The following is a 17,717-nucleotide window of genomic DNA, read 5'->3' on the forward strand; positions in this document are numbered from 1 at the left end:
ATAAAAAGGTAAATCAGGGGTTGGGAACCTCAAGTCGAGGGGCCAAGCGTGGCCCCCAAGTCTCTCTACCTGGCCCCCAGGACTGTCCCCAGGCCACATCCCTCACCAGATACACTTGGTACCCTCCTTGGCTTTTTTGTGCTTCTTCCTTGATTGGATGAAAGGAGAGAGGAGTATGTGTAGAAAGTAAAATTCATATGTTGCTCCACCCACTTTTGCCTCTGGCCCCACCCAATCCTGGCATGAGGCCCTTGAAAGATTGCCCAGAAGGGAATGCGGCCCTCAGGCTAAAAAATGGTTTCCCGACCCTTATGTAAACAAATGGCTCCCCTAATATTGGGTTCCATAATAAATGTAAATGTACTGCCTTCAAGTCGATCCCGACTTATGGCGACCCTATGAATAGGATTTTCATGAGGCTGAGAGGCAGTGACTGGCCCAAGGTCACCCAGTGAGCTTCATGGCTGTGTGGGGAGTCGAACCCTGGTCTCCCAGGTTGTAGTCCAACACCTTAACCACTACACCACACTGGCTCTGGGTTCCATAAGAATGCATGATTGATTTTGGCTGCACTCCTTAAACCCCCTTACCTGGGAGTAAGCCCCATGGAATTCAACAGGATTGCCTTCTGAGCAGAGATGGTTAGGATTGCACTGTGATCAGGAAAGCCATATATAAACGTACCAGCTAAATCAATACATATACAAACAATGCCCCCTCCTGCTTTCACGCCGGTTCTCACTAGCCCCCAATTTCCCACCATGATCCTTTATTATGCCAATGTTCCCCTGCATTCGCTCCTCTCTCCCACCCCTTATCTCTCGGAGGGGGGCTCTTAGTCGTCCCCCCTCCCTTCCAATTCGCCCCCCTCTTTCCCCAGAGCCTTCCCTGCGGCTTGGCTCTTCCAACCAGGCGCCCCCCAGGCGCTTTCCGCTCGCCTGTCCCGGCCCCCTTCCCAACCGGGCCTGGCGAGGCCTGCGGGCTCCAGAACGCGGCGTGCGGCACAATGGGTTGCCATGGCGACCGGCCAGGCCGCCTGCAGCCTCGAGCCTGGCTCCGGCCTTGGCCCAGGCAGAGGAGGGGTGGCGGGTGAGCGGCTACCCCGGGACCAACCATGCTAAGCGACAGGTAACCCGCCGCGGTGGGGGGAGCGGAGAGAAACATCAGCCTCACCCGAGGCGAAAGTGAGGGGCGCCGCTGCTCAGGGCCCCCCTCTTTTCTCGCCAAAGGCGGAAGAGGCCACGTGGGAGGGCGCCCCCCCTCCAGAAATGGGCACCCCCTCATCCTTGAGCAAAAGCGATGTACCCATGGAGGGTGTTTGCTCTATGGGATGGGGGGGTAGGATGCCTTGATGGGGGGGGAGGAGAGAGACAGTGTGACTAGGAGTGTTTTGCACCCATTCCTTACACACACCGGGGGGGGGGGGTCGGGTGAAGAAAAAACTTTGGGGGGGATGAAAAGAAGGGGTCCAGAGATACCCAAGGAAAAGGGATGGTCTTAAGACTTTGGGAATGCAAAGCACAGCAAGTCTAAAGCAGAAGGAGCCCCTATATTGAGGCATGGTTGAAAGGGGGCGTGTTCAGGTCTAGGATGTGGTTCACACGGTCATTTTTCCTGCTCTGTTCATACAAACACACCTTAACCATTCTGCATGGAGAAATGTGCCATCTGAACATGTCAGTGTATGCTTATGAGTACCTTTCGGTGTATTCCCATGTCATGCTGCTCCCATGGAGCGCAGAATGGCTGCTTGGCAACCCTTGTCCAGAAGATTGTGCTTTTTTACACAATGCTTTTCCCCCACGGGGCTGTGCTCTTGCTGTGCAGGGCCAAGGATGGCCAGGCAGAGAAAATTTAGTGGTAAAACAAATGACAGCAAACTGGCGTTGGGTGTTCCCAGGTTGAATGTCCACTGATAAACCAGCTGATTCCAGTTTGCACACCTGCCAGAGCTGGTTGTCCCGATGGATCGCAAACCAGAGAGGTTGTGGTCAACTTTCATAGTCCTCCTCCTCCTCCCCACCTTCAAAAGGTTGAGAAGTGAGACGCAGGATATCCTGTGGGATGAAAAGAAGGGCTTCAGAAAAGCCCAAGTTGCAGATGGGATGCGGCTGTATAGCAGAGCACCTGCCTTGCATGCAGAAGGTCCCAGGTTCAATCCCCGGCATCTCCAGGTATGGCTGGGAATGTTCCTCCATCTGAAATCCTGGGGAGATGCTTCCAGTCAGTGTAGTTCACTACAGGGACCAGGGCGTGTGACAATGTAAGACAGTTTCCTATATTTCTATGACTTTAAAGGCTCCAGATATCGCCAAAGGCAAATACAGCATTGAAATGGCTTTAAAGTGATTTTAAGGGATCCTCCAGTTGCCCACTATATAGCCCCATGGCTTCAGCAACTTTTTATTATGGATTTATTGTTGGCATGGAACATCCTTAGCGTTAATTTATCTCTTAAGGTAGTTTATGTTCTAAGTAAGCTGTGGGGTCCTTAGCTGTTGCACATAGCAACCAGAAAGTTCTCAGTTCAGATCTCACACTTGATCTGCAATATAAGATAGTCACTGGCCTACCTTACAGTGTTGTGAGAAAATATATGTAAATTACTTACAATGGTAAGTATTATTAAGGCTTCAATCTCAAACCCACTTACTAGGGAGTAAACCAAACTGAACACAGTGAGCCTTAACATCCAAATAAACAGGCACAGGACCATGTAGTATTTATTATCATAGAATCATAGAATAGTAGAGTTGGAAGGGGCCTATAAGGCCATCAAGTCCAACCCCCTGCTCAATGCAGGAATCCAAATCAAAGCATTCCCGACAGATGGCTGTCCAGCTGCCTCTTGAATGCCTCCAGTGTCGGAGAACCCACTACCTCTCTAGGTATGGCTCTAACAGTTAGGAAGTTTTTCCTGATGTCCAGTCGAAATCTGGCTTCCTGCAGCTTGAGCCCATTATTCCGTGTCCTGCACTCTGGGACGATCAAGAAGAGATCCCGGCCCTCCTCTGTGTGACAACCTTTCATGTACTTGAAGAGTGCTATCATATCTCCCCTCAGTCTTTTCCAGGCTAAACATGCCCAGTTCTTTCAGTCTCTCCTCATAGGGCTTTGTTTCCAGTCCCCTGATCATCCTTGTTGCCCTCCTCTGAACCCGTTCCAGTTTGTCTGCATCCTTCTTGAAGTGCAGAGACCAGAACTGGATGCAGTATTCAAGATGAGGCCTAACCAGTGCTGAATAGAGGGGAACTAATACTTCACACGATTTGGAAATTAGTTATTAAATCCCAGTGCATGCATTTAAATGTATTTACATTTACTTAGCTGCTTTGTATTTTGGCAGGTTATTTAAGTAGGGTTCCGTGTTTGTTTTTTTGTCATTTCACATGGATGTGTAACTCATACACACATTAGCAAACTTTTGGAGTACATACGTGTCACATTACACATGCTATGGAGTTGTTTGCTCTCGCCTGGTAAATCATGGGTGGGCCATAGCTCAGTGGTAGAGCATCTGCCTTGCATGCAGAAGTTCCCAAGTTCAGTCCCCAGCATCTCCAGGTAGGGCTGGGAGGGACTCCTGCCTGAAACCCTGGGGTGCCTGCTGCCAGTCAGTGTAGACAATACTGGGCTCATGGTCTGACTCATTGTAGGCAGCTTCTTAGGTTCCTACTAGTTTACTATTTGAATTATGCAGTATGGTATCTAGCACATATGCAAACTTCCAAAGAAATCCCACCGTTGATTTTTTTTTTTTTAAGGGAATATGTTCTCGTGGCTGTGGAGGTGAGTATAAAGCTGAAAATACTGAGAACGGAGAGGATCTGAAAGAAAGTCATTGAGTGACCATGTATCAGCCTTTCCCACCTTTTGGGGCCCCAGATGTTGCCGGACTACAGTTCCCATAATTCCTGACCATTGGCCATGCTGGCTGGGGCTGATGGGAGTTGTAGTCCAGCAACAACTGGGGACCCAAAGGTTGGGAAAGGCTGATTGTAGATGATCCTTTTTCCTCTCTCTAGCTTTTGTCTGCATACACAGACTTCTTCATCATATATTTATTTGTATGGCACTTTTCTGCAGAATTGTGCTCAAAGTGGCTCACGACATATCAGATGAGTAACAATTCAGACATAAGAAACACAATCATAATGTCAATAAGTAAATGCAAAAAAACCGTGCAAGATTATATAAAACAACACAAAGAAGCTAAGCAAATTTAATAGTTGTAATTAAACAGTAGAGCCCTATTCCTTGGCTTCCTACTCCTCGTCCTTCTCTAGAATGGGTTTGCACGGAGAAGAGTGCTTTGCATAGGCCCAGGTAGACGGCTGCCACATAATGTGTCTTGTTTAAGGGATATTGTGCATAACTGTGTAATATGCTTATATTGGTGGCAAACCTGTAGAATGTGCTCTTCAGCTTTATGAAATTTGCCAGACTTGCGGCAGACGGCTAGCGTCTGTGTTTTAATCTGAGTCAGACACATTGATATGCCCCTGAGCTGCTAGGAGAGGAAAGTAGATCTGTCACTTGAAGGTAAATCAGAAAGAACTTACGGTTAGACAGGACTCGGCCATGCCAGGGCCCCTCTACTCACACTTCATCGTTTCCAAAGTTTCTGCTGTACAACACACAAGCGCACACAAATCTTTCCATCACGTTCAGGTTTTTGGTCACACTGACATATGCCTACTGCTGTGTATCTGTGACCACCCTGACAGATCTGTCTGTGTGTTTGCCTTGATGTTGCGCTCTATGTCAGAAGGACCAAGCCAAGTGGATTTGTTGTTCAAAAACAACTTAATGTAAAGACCAGAGGTAATTTAAAAAATAGTCATGCCCCCAAAATAGAGCAAAGCAGAGTCTAGTAGGGGAGGATGCACCTTGTTCCAGAACCAAATGCAGATATCATTGAAACCTTAAAGGATCATCATGTCTTGTCTTTCCATAAGAATGGGTAACACAGTATACACCAGGTGAAGGTGTACATTGGCCATGCTTGCTGGGGCTGATGGGAGTTGTAGTTCAGCAACATCTGGAGGGCCGTAGGTTGCCAACACCTGTAGATGCACTAAGAGATCGTATGATGGTGGTGTGGAAACCTCTGCGAGGAATTGGCACAGCTGCCTGCCTCACACAGGGGCTACATAACTAGAAGGCTTCTAGCTCTTTTTGGCTCAACTGCTGCTTGCCTAGCAGCTGAGCTGTTTTCCTTAAGAGTCTCTGCTGGTAGACTGGAGGCACAAATTGATTGAACTGCAAGGATCTTAGAGAGAGGTAGGGCAAGTAGAAGGCCCCAAGCCAGTGGCAATGAACTTGTAGCCCTCCAAATGTTGTTGGACTCTTATTCCCATCAGCCAGCATGGCCCAATGGTTAGAGATTTTGGGAGCTGCAGTCCAACCACATCTGGAGGGCCATGGGCTCCCCATCCCTGCCCTGAGCAAAGAGGCATAGACCAACCAGGAAAGGAGGAGGTACAGGCCAGAGGCAGCATCCAGACAAGAGAACGGAAGAAGTGGGCTAGGAATGTAGGGTCCCAAAAGGGAGTGGGTGAAGGAAAGATCAATGGGAGGAGTCTGAGAGGTGGAGGGAAACCAGGAGAGGATTGACAGAGTGTCCAGGGGCTTCAGCACACAGGGAGACTTTTAAAATCACATACTGGTCTGAAGTAACCAGCCAAGTTTTTAGCTACAAGCCTCTGAGAACCAGTATTAGTGGCGTATGGGGGGATCAGAAGTCACAGCGATGACAACCTAGCAACTGACCAGCTCTTCCTTTGGGTCTTTGTTCCACTACTGTGTTTCAGCCCAGGCATGATGAACATTGGAACTATTGACGTCTATTTGAACAAGTTAGGAACCAACCTCCAGACCATGGTGTACAGTGACGAGGAGCAGGAGAATGAAGCCTGGAGGATGTACATGGAGAGGAAAAACGTCGTGCTGGAATTCCTGCACTCAGACTTGAGCCTTCACCTGCTCAAGCGCCACCACAAGAGGATTGAGCTTCTGAAAAAGTGCTCCTATTACATTGAAATCTTGCCTAAGCACATGGCACTGGGCGATCAGAACCATCTGATGCTGCCCACCACCATGTTCCAATTGATAGACCCCTGGAGGTTCCAGAGGATGAAGAAAGTGGGTACCATCCAAACCAAAATCCAGCTGCTCCTCCTATCTGACCTGTTGGAAGAGCTGGAGAGAGGTCGGGAGGAGCTGGTCCACTTCCTGGAGACATACGACACGATGACTTTCCTCTCCAGATGGGATGCTGTCAGACAAAGGCTGTCTAGTCTCTCTGAGCAGATGGATTATTTCCTTGCTATGCTGGTACCTGGAAGGTTGTACGTCAAGCACCGTCTGGTATCGGATGTTGGGATTACCAAGGTCCCATACATCAGGCTTGTGCTTAGCACAAAAATGCCGGTGATGTTTGATCGGAGGGAGTCGGTGGCACACGAGGACTGGATGAGCCTCAAGTGGTTTGTCACGAGTCAGCAGCCGCAGCTCGAACAGTACGAACTCTGCTTCAAGCTGCTGGAGCCCAGAACACCCCAAGAGCGAGTTCACTGTGGAATAATGACAGTCACTTCACACACATGCGAAATCCACAACCTGCTGTCTGACCGTTTGTATAGGTTCACTGTCAAAAGGGCAGAGACTTACACACTTGTCTATGAACAGTGGCACGATTCGATCCTGCTTAAGACAAAACCGTACCTTGAGGAAGAAATGGACAGCGCCATGTCTGAACCCTGACTTTCCCATCATAGCAATTCACAAGGAATGTAAAATAAGTAAATTAAAAACTTATTTTTAAAGGTTTTGCATCAAACAATGAACTATTTCTGGTCTTGGGTGGAAATTTGGTGAATCTTCCGCGGCCAAAGACACACTGCAGTCTGCAGGCCACTTTACATTCTTATGATTTTAAAGGGAGGGGAGAGAGAAATGTAAGAAACCTCTGACATTTCCCAGTAACTTTCAAAGCCAATTGCCTTCAGTAAATATCGAACTGTCATTCTTATTTCCATCATGGACTAGTAAAGATGTAATTGGCAAAAGCAAGCCTCATGGTATGGCATTTCTGAGATTTCCTCCTGAATCTATAAATTTAGGGGCTATAGATTTGGGGGGGGGTGGAATGAAAGGAATAAGGAACTAGCGGTCTTAGCAATGGAGTGTGAAAAGTAGCAATGGTGGGTTTCACTTACGGCTCTTGATCATATAAAGACATTTTGCTCTAAGACTCAGGGACTTTGGTCTTGCTTGATGTATATTATCATAGGAAATGAGATGGTGCCAACACAGCAAAAGCCAATGTCATTTGTTCTACAAATTCTCTCACACACACGCACACCCAGAGTCCCCAATGTGGTAATCATCACTAGCCGAGGTGACTTTCTTTGAATGGCTTCAACAAATTCATGAAGGATTGGCATCATGCTGGCTATACCATTAGCTATTAGCTACAATGACTAAATGGGCATTTGATGTTCAAAAGCCGCAGGAGACTGAATTCCAGTTCTTGGGAGAGGGCAACAGCTGGTGAGGCTTATTGCCTTCATTTGTGGGTTTTGCACAGGCAGCTCAATTCCTGGCAACCTTGACATTTAGCCATTTGGATATTTGTGTAAAAAACCTTGCTATTGTTTTTATTGAGGTGCTGGAACTTGAAGGGGTTTTTGGTTTAATCCATCGGGGTGCATTGTATTGTCACCTCTACATGCAGTCTTCCAGCTAGCAACCTTAAATTTCTCAGAGATCCTGGAGCTCTTGCCTGTGGCCTGGCCTCAGCTATGGCTATTCATTGGTATGGGAAGCACACTGGACATGCCCCAAGGCAGGGATGGGAGGCCAGTGGCCCTCCAGATAGTAATGAGCTCTCAACTTGTCACACCAGTCAGCATCACTATGGTCTGGGGTGATGGGAGCTCTAGTTCAGCAACATGTAAGCCACAGGTTCCCCATCCCTGCTCTGTCTTTCACTAGTCCATGCTCCAAGCAACAGATTATGTTCTAGCAACAAATGAGGGGCTGTGTCACAGTTTAAATTAACAATTTATTCCTCTGTCAGCCATATTCAAATACTGTCTTCCTTTATTTTCACACTGCCTTCTCTTGGGGGGCCCTCCAAAACCCACACCAACTTTATGCAACTATAATTTGGGGCCTCCCACCCACTGGAAACTGTCAGATTTATTCTCCCTTTCTGAGCCTTTTTAGAAGCAGCGCTGCAGAGTGCAGGAAAAGAGCAGTTTAACTTAAAATACAAGGTCCATCGCTTTCATTGCCTTTGTACAGACCACCGTTGCCATTCCTGCCTCTAAGTTTCAGAGTTCCGGTGATTATTCCTCAGGAGTCCTAAAGACCAATTCCAAACTAGTTTCAAACACTGAGGGCCAAGCTGCTGAGACAGATCTGGGATCAGATCTCCTGTCTTTTTAAATGTTTGCAAAGAGCAGCTGTGGGCAGGCAAGGGGTGAAGTGATTCAGATTAGGACTCCAGTGTCAGAGGAAAGGTACATTCACCTTTTCTCCCTGCCCCATTTTGCCTCTGAAGCTATTTAACTGTAAATTTTCCAGTGGTAACAAAAGGTAACATTGGGGAAGGGTTCACTGGGAACATGGAGTGAGGAATTATCAAACATCCCAAAATCCAATCAAGGATCTCCATTGTGTCTCTGGCTCTGAGTAGTTATCATCCTGTTAACATTTAAATGGCCCTCTGTGTATGCCAAAGGCACAAATTCCATGCCTTCCCCCCACAAAAAAGGGATGAGTGATCTAAGCTGAAAAGATGTAGCCACAAATGCTCTTAAAATATTGTGCAATTTTTTTGCAATGTCCTCTGAAATTATCCAAAGTGGGCCTTTAAATCTTGCTTAAAAATTCCCACCACCACCACTCCACAGTCTCTTTGCCCTCGTCCAACTGCCCCTGGATTGATCCCTCAGTGGTTGTTCTCACAGAGGGCACATCAGGGTGAATGTCTGCAGTCCAGACTTCTCTATGGGGCTAATTTTCTACTTGCAGGGAGTTTTTTGTTTTAGATCTGAGCATTTTTTTAAAAAGTCTCCAAGGGAAGGGCTGCAATTCAGTGGTAAACCACTGGCTTGACACACTGAAAGTCCCTGGTTCAATCCCTGGCATCTCCGATAGGGCGGGAAGAGTCCTCTGCTTCAAGCTCTAGAGAGCCACTGCCAGTCAGTATAGACAGTACTGAGCTTCTTGTTGTTACGTGCCTTCAAGTCGATTACAACTTACGGCGACCCTATGAATCAGCGACCTCTAATAAGAGCATCTGTCATGAACCACCCTGCTCAGATCTTGTAAGTTCAGGTCTGTGGCTTCCTTTATGGAATCAATCCATCTCTTGTTTGGCCTTCCTCTTTTTCTACTCCCTTCTGTTTTTTCCAGCATTATTGACTTTTCTAGTGAATCATGTCTTCTCATTATGTGTCCAAAGTATGATAACCTCAGTTTCATCATTGTAGCTTCTAGTGACAGTTCTGGTTTAATTTGTTCTGACACCCAATTATTTGTCTTTTTTGCAGTCCATGGTATCGCAAAGCTCTCCTTCAACATCACATTTCAAATGAGTGGATTTTTCTCCGCTTTCTTCGCTCTCCAACTTTCATATCCATACATAGAGATTGGGAATACCATGGTCTGAATGATCCTGACTTTGGTGTTCAGTGATACATCTTTGCATTTGAGGACCTTTTCTACTTCTCTTATAGCTGCCCTCCCCAGTCCTAGCCGTCTTCTGATTCCCTGACTATTGTCTCCATTTTGGTTAATGACTGTGCCAAGGTACTGATAATCCTTGACAAGTTCAATGTCCTCATGTACTGAGCTAGATGGACCAATGGTGTGACTCGGTATAAGGCAGCTTCCTAGGTTCACACACAGCCTGAAATGGTACAGTCCATTCTGCCACTGCAGGATTCACCTCATTCTACTACATGTGTAAGACCAAACTTGCTCCCCTCTCTGTTCCCCCACCACAGATTTATCACCTTCATCTGAATTCAGAAAAAAACATTTATTCTGTATAATACAATCAGCTTCATTTAAAAAGGAATGTGGAGGTTCATATAAACATCACAAATATTTTTATCCGCTTATAATTTTAAAAAATAGTTAAAGAGTACTAAGAAGCCATACATTATACATATTAAAGCTTTAAATTTAACCATATCCCTCCTTTCACCCCCCTCAAAAGGGTCCTTTAGAAAGCTTACGTGCAAATCCAGTTTTTAAAAATACCAACGCATCCTAAAAATAGAATCCAATAAACTGATACAATTAAACCACTAATTAATTATAAACACAACTGGTTGCAGTTCATTAATACTTTTCACAGAAAAACCAAAATTTCATGTGCCGTCCAGCAGGAAACTTATGAAATGTATGGGACTCACACAAGAGCAAGGTCCTGCTCATTTCAATTGGGTTGCAGGGGAACAGGAGCAGTTCCTGCTGGACTGTGCTGTTCCTTGTATTTAAACATTATTACACTGAAAGAAAGCCAATGTGGTGTAGTAGTTAAGGCAGCCTTTCCCAACCAGTGTGCCTCCAGATGTTGTTGGACTACAACTCCCATCTTCCTGACCATTGGCAATGCTAGCTGAGGCTGATGGGAGCTGTGGTCCAACAATATCTGGAGGCACACTGGTTGGGAAAGGCTGGGTTAAGGTGTTGTACTATGATCTGGGAGACCAGGGTTCGAATCCCCACAGAGCCATGAAGCTCACTGGGTGACCTTGGGCCAGTCACTGCCTGTCAGCCTCAGAGAAAGGCAATGGTAAACCACCTCGGAATACCGCTTACCATGAAAACCCTGTTCATAACGTCGCCATAAGTCGGTATCGACTTGAAGGCAATCCATTTCCATTTTCCATTACTGTACACTGAAAAGTTTTAAAATTGCCTCTGCCTTTATACTGTTTTAAGAAATATCCTTAGCCAATATGAGGCTCAAATTTCTCTGAAAAATTTACATGCTCTGTGCTGAACATTTTCTGGAAGCAAGTACATTGCAGCTATTTCAGTAGAATTTCTGCAGATAAAAAAGTGGATTATTTGCAGTTCCCAGGATGCTGAGGTTAGAACACGGCCAATTACTACAGCATTTGCTATTTACAAAAGAATCTAGAAGGAAGTTCTCTGCAAGCAGGGCCGGTTCTAAAGGGCAGCCAGGTGGGGCACTGGCCCGAGGGCCCCTGGAGCTACAGGGGCCCCTCCGCTCACCGGACAGGAGCTTCCGAACCGCCCGCCATCCCCCCGGTTCACCTACCCTTCTCTCTGCTGTTTTTGCGGTTTGCCATCAATCTAGATGGCGGCTGAGGTTTCCCTAAGGGGCTGAAGCCTCTGCCGCCATCTTGGTTGATGGCACACATGTGTGCTACACACACGCATTGCTGCCATCAACCAAGATGGTGGCACAGGCTTCAGCCCCTTAGAGAAACCTCGGCCTCCATCTTGATTGATGGCAAACCACAAAAGCAGCAGAGAGAAAGGTAGGTGAAGCAGGAGATGGTGGGCAGCTCGGAAGCTCCTGTCCAGCGAGCCACGGCTTCTTCTGCAGATCACAGAAGGGGAGCGGAGGGGCCCACAGCAGGCTGGTGTCCAAGGGCCCCAGCATGCCTGGGGCCGGCCCTGTCTGCAAGCCCCACTGACATGAATCAGACTTATGTACTTGTGTCTTCTTGCATACGTCCTGTTAATTTTAGCAGAGCTTGGAAAAGTTACTTTTTTGAACTACAACTCCCATCAGCCCCAGCCAGCATGGCCACTGGATTGGGCTGATGGGAGTTGTGGTTCAAAAAAGTAACCTTTCCAAGCTCTGAATTTTAGTAGGTGCAGAAGTGCCCAGTGAGTTATGCCGAGTGGTTTCTCTCTTCAGAAACAAACAAACATAACTGCAAAAGGCCTGAACTGCAAACTTCAGGAACTGAGCACTATAGGTCAGTGCTACAGGGCACCAATAATTTACCTTATATTTCCTTGACAGAACTACTTACCTTGTGCCCTCAGGATAACAATCTCAATAAATATTGCCATCTCAGCCAGATGGGAAAAGGTGGAAGAATCAATAGCTTGCTGATCTAGCAGAATGCTTAGGAAAAAGGTGAGGCAACTGTGGTTTGGGAATTGGCTGTGCCAAGCAGATTGGCTCTGAAGAGAAGGACCGAAGGTGCAGGTACTGGATTCCTGCCAGGTATGTGGCAGCCACAGGAGGAGGCACAAAGGTGGAAGTAGAAGAAGGGAAGTAGCCATAAGCATAGAAGCCAGAGATCCCATGCCTTCCAGATGTTTGGGGCTACAACTCTCATTAGCTATGCCGGCTGGAACTGTCAAAACATTTGGAAGGCACCAGATTGAGGAAGGCTGATGTGATGGGGGGAGGGGGTAAAAAAGGCATCAAGTCAAGGAAGAAAGATGGAGAGCTTACAATGTAAACAGCCATTTGCCTAGTCACCTGTGGTGAATAAGGATCATCTTCAGGTGACCTGCCATGGAAGCTTTATTTTTTAAAAAGTCACTTATTACTAATGCAGCAGGCGTGAAGGCTAGTAAAAATGGGCAGGCAGTTTTTGTCTTTTTTCCAAGGCTGGCTTAACAGTTCATCTCTGTTGCATAAAGGAAGAGTGAGTCAATGCAGGGACCTGCTCATCAGCGACAATGAATTTTATTACAAGATCAAGATCAGCACTCCTGTCCAAAACTTTTTTCCTATCCCAGAATAAAGTGATCCATGACAGTGTATTGGCAGGGAGGGGATTGAGGGCTGCATTTATAATAACAATTTTCAAACATTCACTTTTAAAACAACTGAGGTAGAACAACAGTACCATTTTTATTGCTATTAAGACCCCTGGCAAAATGTTTAAATTTCTAGAGGGAAAAACCCTCACTTTTAAAAAACAAACAAACCCAAAGGTATCAATTTTGCCAATTTATTCAAATTGCACAAAATTTAGATTTGCTGCTTGCAGAATTCTAAGACACCCCCCCACTGCACTAAAACAAGAGCAGCCCCATATATTGCCACAAATCAGGTGCACTAAAATATAATGTCAGTGAAGAGGAGCTACACTAAGACACAGCAGCAATAGGACATCACAGGACTGCTTATTGCACATGCCCACAATGCTTGTTGTTGCTGAAGTCCGGCTTCATCAGCTTACACAAACGCTGGGCTAAATTCATCCCCATGGCCTTTGCGCAGTTCTGAAATGGACAGACTGAGAATGAGGCTGCTGGACCAGAGCAACTGAATTCAGCAAAATGGCAGTTCAGTCCTATCCAGTTTGAGCATCAAGGGGGCAAACCCCAGTTCCTTTGCATCAAGTCCCATGACGATACATATATTTTTTTAAGGTAGGCACTTGGTACATTCAGAATGAAACTATGCAAGACTTCTGTTCCTTTTCACTCTCCCGTGGTGCAGTCTACAAAACCCATGTGGAAACAGTGCAATGTGTGTGGATCTGTTGAACTGGGTTCTCAAAAGCATGAGATAATTGTAGACCACATCCACCCAATTTGGAATGCGTGGGTAGCCACAGTCAGTTATCCTAGCTTGACTAAGCACTGTACATATTTAGGCTCAAAGCAGTTGTCTGGGCTGGACACTACAGTATCAAGGCCTGGATAGGTATCAGCAGGGAAAAGCAAAGCAAAGCAATAAAGCTACTTTGCAATACCAGATCATTCTTCATGTTCCAGATTATTTTCTGAAGCGTTGCACCGCACATTCAGAATTATTGGTGGAACAAAAAGTGCAAAGCATCACAGGGTTTGCGGTTCTCCAGTAAGACCTCAGGTACAACTTTTAAAGAGCAAACTACAAATATATATGTATGTGTATATATATTACATTCTTGCTAAGTAGAAACACTTTCAAGAAAAAATTTAAATCACTTTAAAAAACATTTGTACAAAAGAGTTCCCGGGGATAGAAGCCATCCTGAGTAAGTGATTTATATTCAGTTGCCATGATGGCCTTGTCATTAAAAACAAAAACTTAGCCTGGCCTCAGTCATATTTACATTGCCCTGTTGAGAAATGTTCATTTCTCATCCTAAATGCACTAAGCTGATCTTTTCATTTTGAGCAAGGAACGGCTGCTACAATTCTGGCTAGCAGTGGTACACTTTCCCTCAACTCTAGCAGATTCCTGGACATCCCTGTTTGGATCTTCCTTTCGTTTTCTGCAGCATCCATTTGGTCCCCAAAGACAAGCTAAGATGCACTTCCCCAAACTAACCAGGTGGCGTTTCCACAGGGCTCCTGAACTTTATCCCCCCCCCCCGCATACTAAAAGATCCTCCAAAAAAATCCAGATGGAATGCATTCTGGGAAGAAAGTGGAATATTCGTCAGTCGTCATGATCAGCACCTAGCACAGCAGCGGCCAACCTTCAAGACAAGTCCAAAGTATATGCAGGCCCCTGACCCTCGAAATGAATTTACTGGTTTACAAGCAGGCAGCGCTGGAGAAAGTCAGGCAGGAGGACAGCCTCCATTTTATAGCCAGGCCCATCCAGGCATTTCACAAGTTCATGCTACCTATGCCACGCGTGGTGTCCGTGCTGTCCACGATGTAGCACAGTTAAGGTCAGAGGTCGTTTCTTGTGCCTTTCTTCTAGCTGAATATCTAAAAAGCCAATACCTTGCATTTTTTTGTTGATAGTGGAATCTGATTAGTTACCATCATGAGCTAGATGGGCAACTGACTTTGGCTCATTCTGGCAATTCTGATGTCCTTTAAAAAGCTGGAAAGGTGCCTAGAAAACAGGTGCAGGCACATTAAAAATGGCTAGGCATTTTGTCCAGTGGGCATCCATCTTCTGGAAATGGCCGATTTTTTCCTAATCTGAATCTCAGAGGCAGCAGTGAAGCATCCGTGGTTCCTGTAATGTTCTAGAAGTCTCCGCCACAAGGGGTTACTTTCCAGGAGGTAACCGTTTCCTATAAGCAGTGGGAGGGCAGAAAGAAGAGTCAGGCAACCATGAAAAATAGCAGCAAGGCTTCCCTTACCAAGGACATGGGCCACAATCTGATTTTTCACCTTCTCGGCCAACCTAACCCCCTCACCTCTTCACAGCTTTCCCCTCTGAAAAAGGCATCTTTTTCAGAAGAAAGAAAATGGTGGTAGATCAAAGCTGGGTTATTCAGCTAAATTGTACTTCAAAGGGTTTTGTTGTTAAACATAAGCACCTAAGAAGAGCCTGGCTGCTGGATCAGGCCGAGGGCCCATTTAGTCCAGCAATATTCTCACTGTGGCTAACCAGACAGCTCTGGGAAGGCCACAAGTAGCCACAACAGGGCTCTCCCCACTTGCAATTTCCAGCAACCAGCATTCAGAGGCATATTTATCTATCTATTCATTCACTGCATTTATATCCCGCCCTTCCTCCCAGCAGGAGCCCTCCAATAGCAGAGACAGAACATAGCCTTATCCTCCATGAATTTCCTTCACCCTCTTTTAAAGCCATCCAAGTTTGTGGCCATTGCTACATTTTGTGGGACCTCTTTCTACCCAAGACTCAGGGGAGATCCTGCCAGGCAGAGTAGATAATAGATGCCCAGAAACATAGCAACAGGGGTCAGACTTGATATAAGGCACCGGGGAAGGGCCAGAGCTCTGTGGGTACAGCATATGCTTTGCAGGTTCAATCCCTAGCAGTATCTCCAGGTAGGGCTGGGAGAGAACTGTGCCTGAAGCTCTGGAGAGCTGCTGCCAGTCAGTAGACAGTACTGAGCTAGATGGACCAAGGGCCTGAATCAGCATAAGGCAAATTCCTACGTTCCCATGGGTCTATGGACCCTGAGTGGTGGTTTGTGGCAGTAGAGAGAAGCGAGTTCCAAACAGACAGAACTGATCAGCAGCTGGTGACCCTTAGACCAAATCTGCCCCGCCTCATTCGCCAAACCACAGGTGAAAAAGGACTGAATGCACCAGCTGCAACAACAGACTTTCTTAACAGTGGATGTTAATTTGGAGAGCCATGCAAGGCCAGTGCACATCAGGCCAAATCCTGGCCAAACCACTAACACTCACTGGATACCTCAAATCCAGGTTTTCCTTTGCTGAGCAACAAAACAGGGAGTAAAGCTGAACTAATGAAAACCACAGTGTGCTCAAGACTGGAACTGGAACAAGTTCCTCTGTTTAGTAGCCTGCAAAGCTTAACGGCATGAAATTATATGCCCTGGCCATGAGTGGGTGGGCTCTTGGTCCACTGTAACTAATGGCTATGCTGGCCGGGGCTGATGGGAGTTGAGGTTCAAAGCATCTGGAGGGCACCAGGCTGGCGTAGGCTGAACTAAATGCTCACCAGCAGGGATGCTGAGGACTCCAGAGTCTCCATAGCCATGAGCTCCACACAATGGGGCTTGCCTGCCTCCCATCCCAACATGCCCTTTCCTTCGGCCAGCCAACCTCTCCAGTCCACCTACCTATAATGCAGAGCCCCTCCTGCGCCCGGGTGATGCAGACGTTGATCTGGTTCGGGTCCGTCACAAACCCCAAGTGCTTCTTCTGCCAGCTTTTGGTAGGCCTTTTGTCAACCTCTGAGCGGGCACACGAACGCACCGTGGACATGATCACGTACTTCCATTCGCTGCCTGGAGGCCAGAGATTGCAACCCAGTTAGCCCTGCTCTGACCGCAGGGTTGTTGTAAGGCTAAAATGGGGTGGCGGTGGGGAAATACCCAGAGTCCCTTGGAGGAAGGGCAGGATAAAAGTGAAATCGATACACTAGCTGGAGCAAGGAGGAAATGGCACGTTATCTCAGTAAACTCAAAGCCACTTGTGCGCAAGGTGATGCCAATGGTGGGGGCATTTGCAGGGGGAAACTGGCAGGTGGGAAGTGGTTCTTGAACTCTTCTTCCTAGTTCTCCTCTGTAAATTTCATCACAGCCTCCACTGTTCCTAGTCATTTCCCCACTGGCATGGCTTACACCCAATCTTGGAGCCCAGTTAAGGAACAAAATACATCAAGCACAACCTTTGAAGGAGGGGGAAACCTTTGCAGGGGACAATTAGTGGGTGCTTAACCCTGCCCCAGCCGCCAATTCTCCCCGGCAATTGGTGGCGCTTCATCCCTGCATTACAAGGGCAAACACAGAGCTTGGGAGTCCTCTGTATGCCTCGCGGTATGTTCTACCCTTAAAAATACATGATTGGAAAAAGGATTTAAAACCCCTTGTTCGTAGGCTTCCTCCCTCAACAGCAACAGCCCAAATTCCAGATGCTCAAAGCTGGTCTAATTCAGCATTCGGAGCCGGTCTGCAGATGTACCCCACTCAAAACAAGCAGCTGCATGAACACCCACTGCTCTCCGTTCATTCAGAACCACAAGGGCTCCTTCGGAGCAGCCAGGGGAGGTTGGAAAGTCCGGAAGTGCTCACTTTCCTTTCCTTGCACCCTCAGGGGGTGGAGGCAGCCCCAAGTGGACCAACGCCTATTCTCATCAAGAGCACCTCCTTCCAGAGCAAAAAAGAAGCTATAAGCCAAACGTCTTGTCCTCCCTTGCACTGTTCACACGGCCGTCTTCCCTAGCAGTTGGGGGCGAGGGAAGGGCAGGGCTGCAAGAGATAACACGGTGGCCTTGGGGAAGGATGTTTCCAAGCTCTTGGCTGTGGAAATAGGATGGCTTTGCCAGTACAGGGTGGCTACCTCACTGGTCAACACCA

At 46.9% G+C, this 17,717-nt stretch overlaps 2 protein-coding genes across 7 annotated transcripts in view; one reads left to right on the plus strand and one right to left on the minus strand.

Moving 5' to 3' along the window:
• The first annotated feature begins 763 nt into the window (after positions 1 to 763).
• Positions 764 to 6,831, plus strand: FNDC11 (fibronectin type III domain containing 11). The gene is made up of 2 exons (XM_061630923.1): positions 764 to 1,128; positions 5,814 to 6,831. Exons 1-2 carry the CDS (start codon positions 1,115 to 1,117, stop codon positions 6,763 to 6,765), a joined length of 966 nt encoding a protein of 321 aa, XP_061486907.1. The 5' UTR covers positions 764 to 1,114; the 3' UTR covers positions 6,766 to 6,831.
• Positions 6,832 to 10,062: 3,231 nt separating this feature from the next.
• Positions 10,063 to 17,717, minus strand: part of HELZ2 (helicase with zinc finger 2) — an 83,001-nt gene continuing 75,346 nt past the window's right edge. For all 6 annotated transcript variants that reach the window (XM_061630916.1, XM_061630921.1, XM_061630918.1 and 3 more), the window contains exons 19-20: positions 16,479 to 16,646; positions 10,063 to 14,987 (exon numbers count right to left, since the gene is read on the minus strand). In XM_061630916.1, coding sequence (XP_061486900.1) covers positions 14,836 to 14,987; positions 16,479 to 16,646 — 320 coding nt within the window. In that variant the 3' untranslated portion in view covers positions 10,063 to 14,835. The remainder of the gene's footprint in view (positions 14,988 to 16,478; positions 16,647 to 17,717) is intronic.

This window comes from Rhineura floridana, chromosome 6 (genome assembly GCF_030035675.1).
Source record: "Rhineura floridana isolate rRhiFlo1 chromosome 6, rRhiFlo1.hap2, whole genome shotgun sequence".
Taxonomy (NCBI): Eukaryota; Metazoa; Chordata; class Lepidosauria; order Squamata; family Rhineuridae; genus Rhineura; species Rhineura floridana.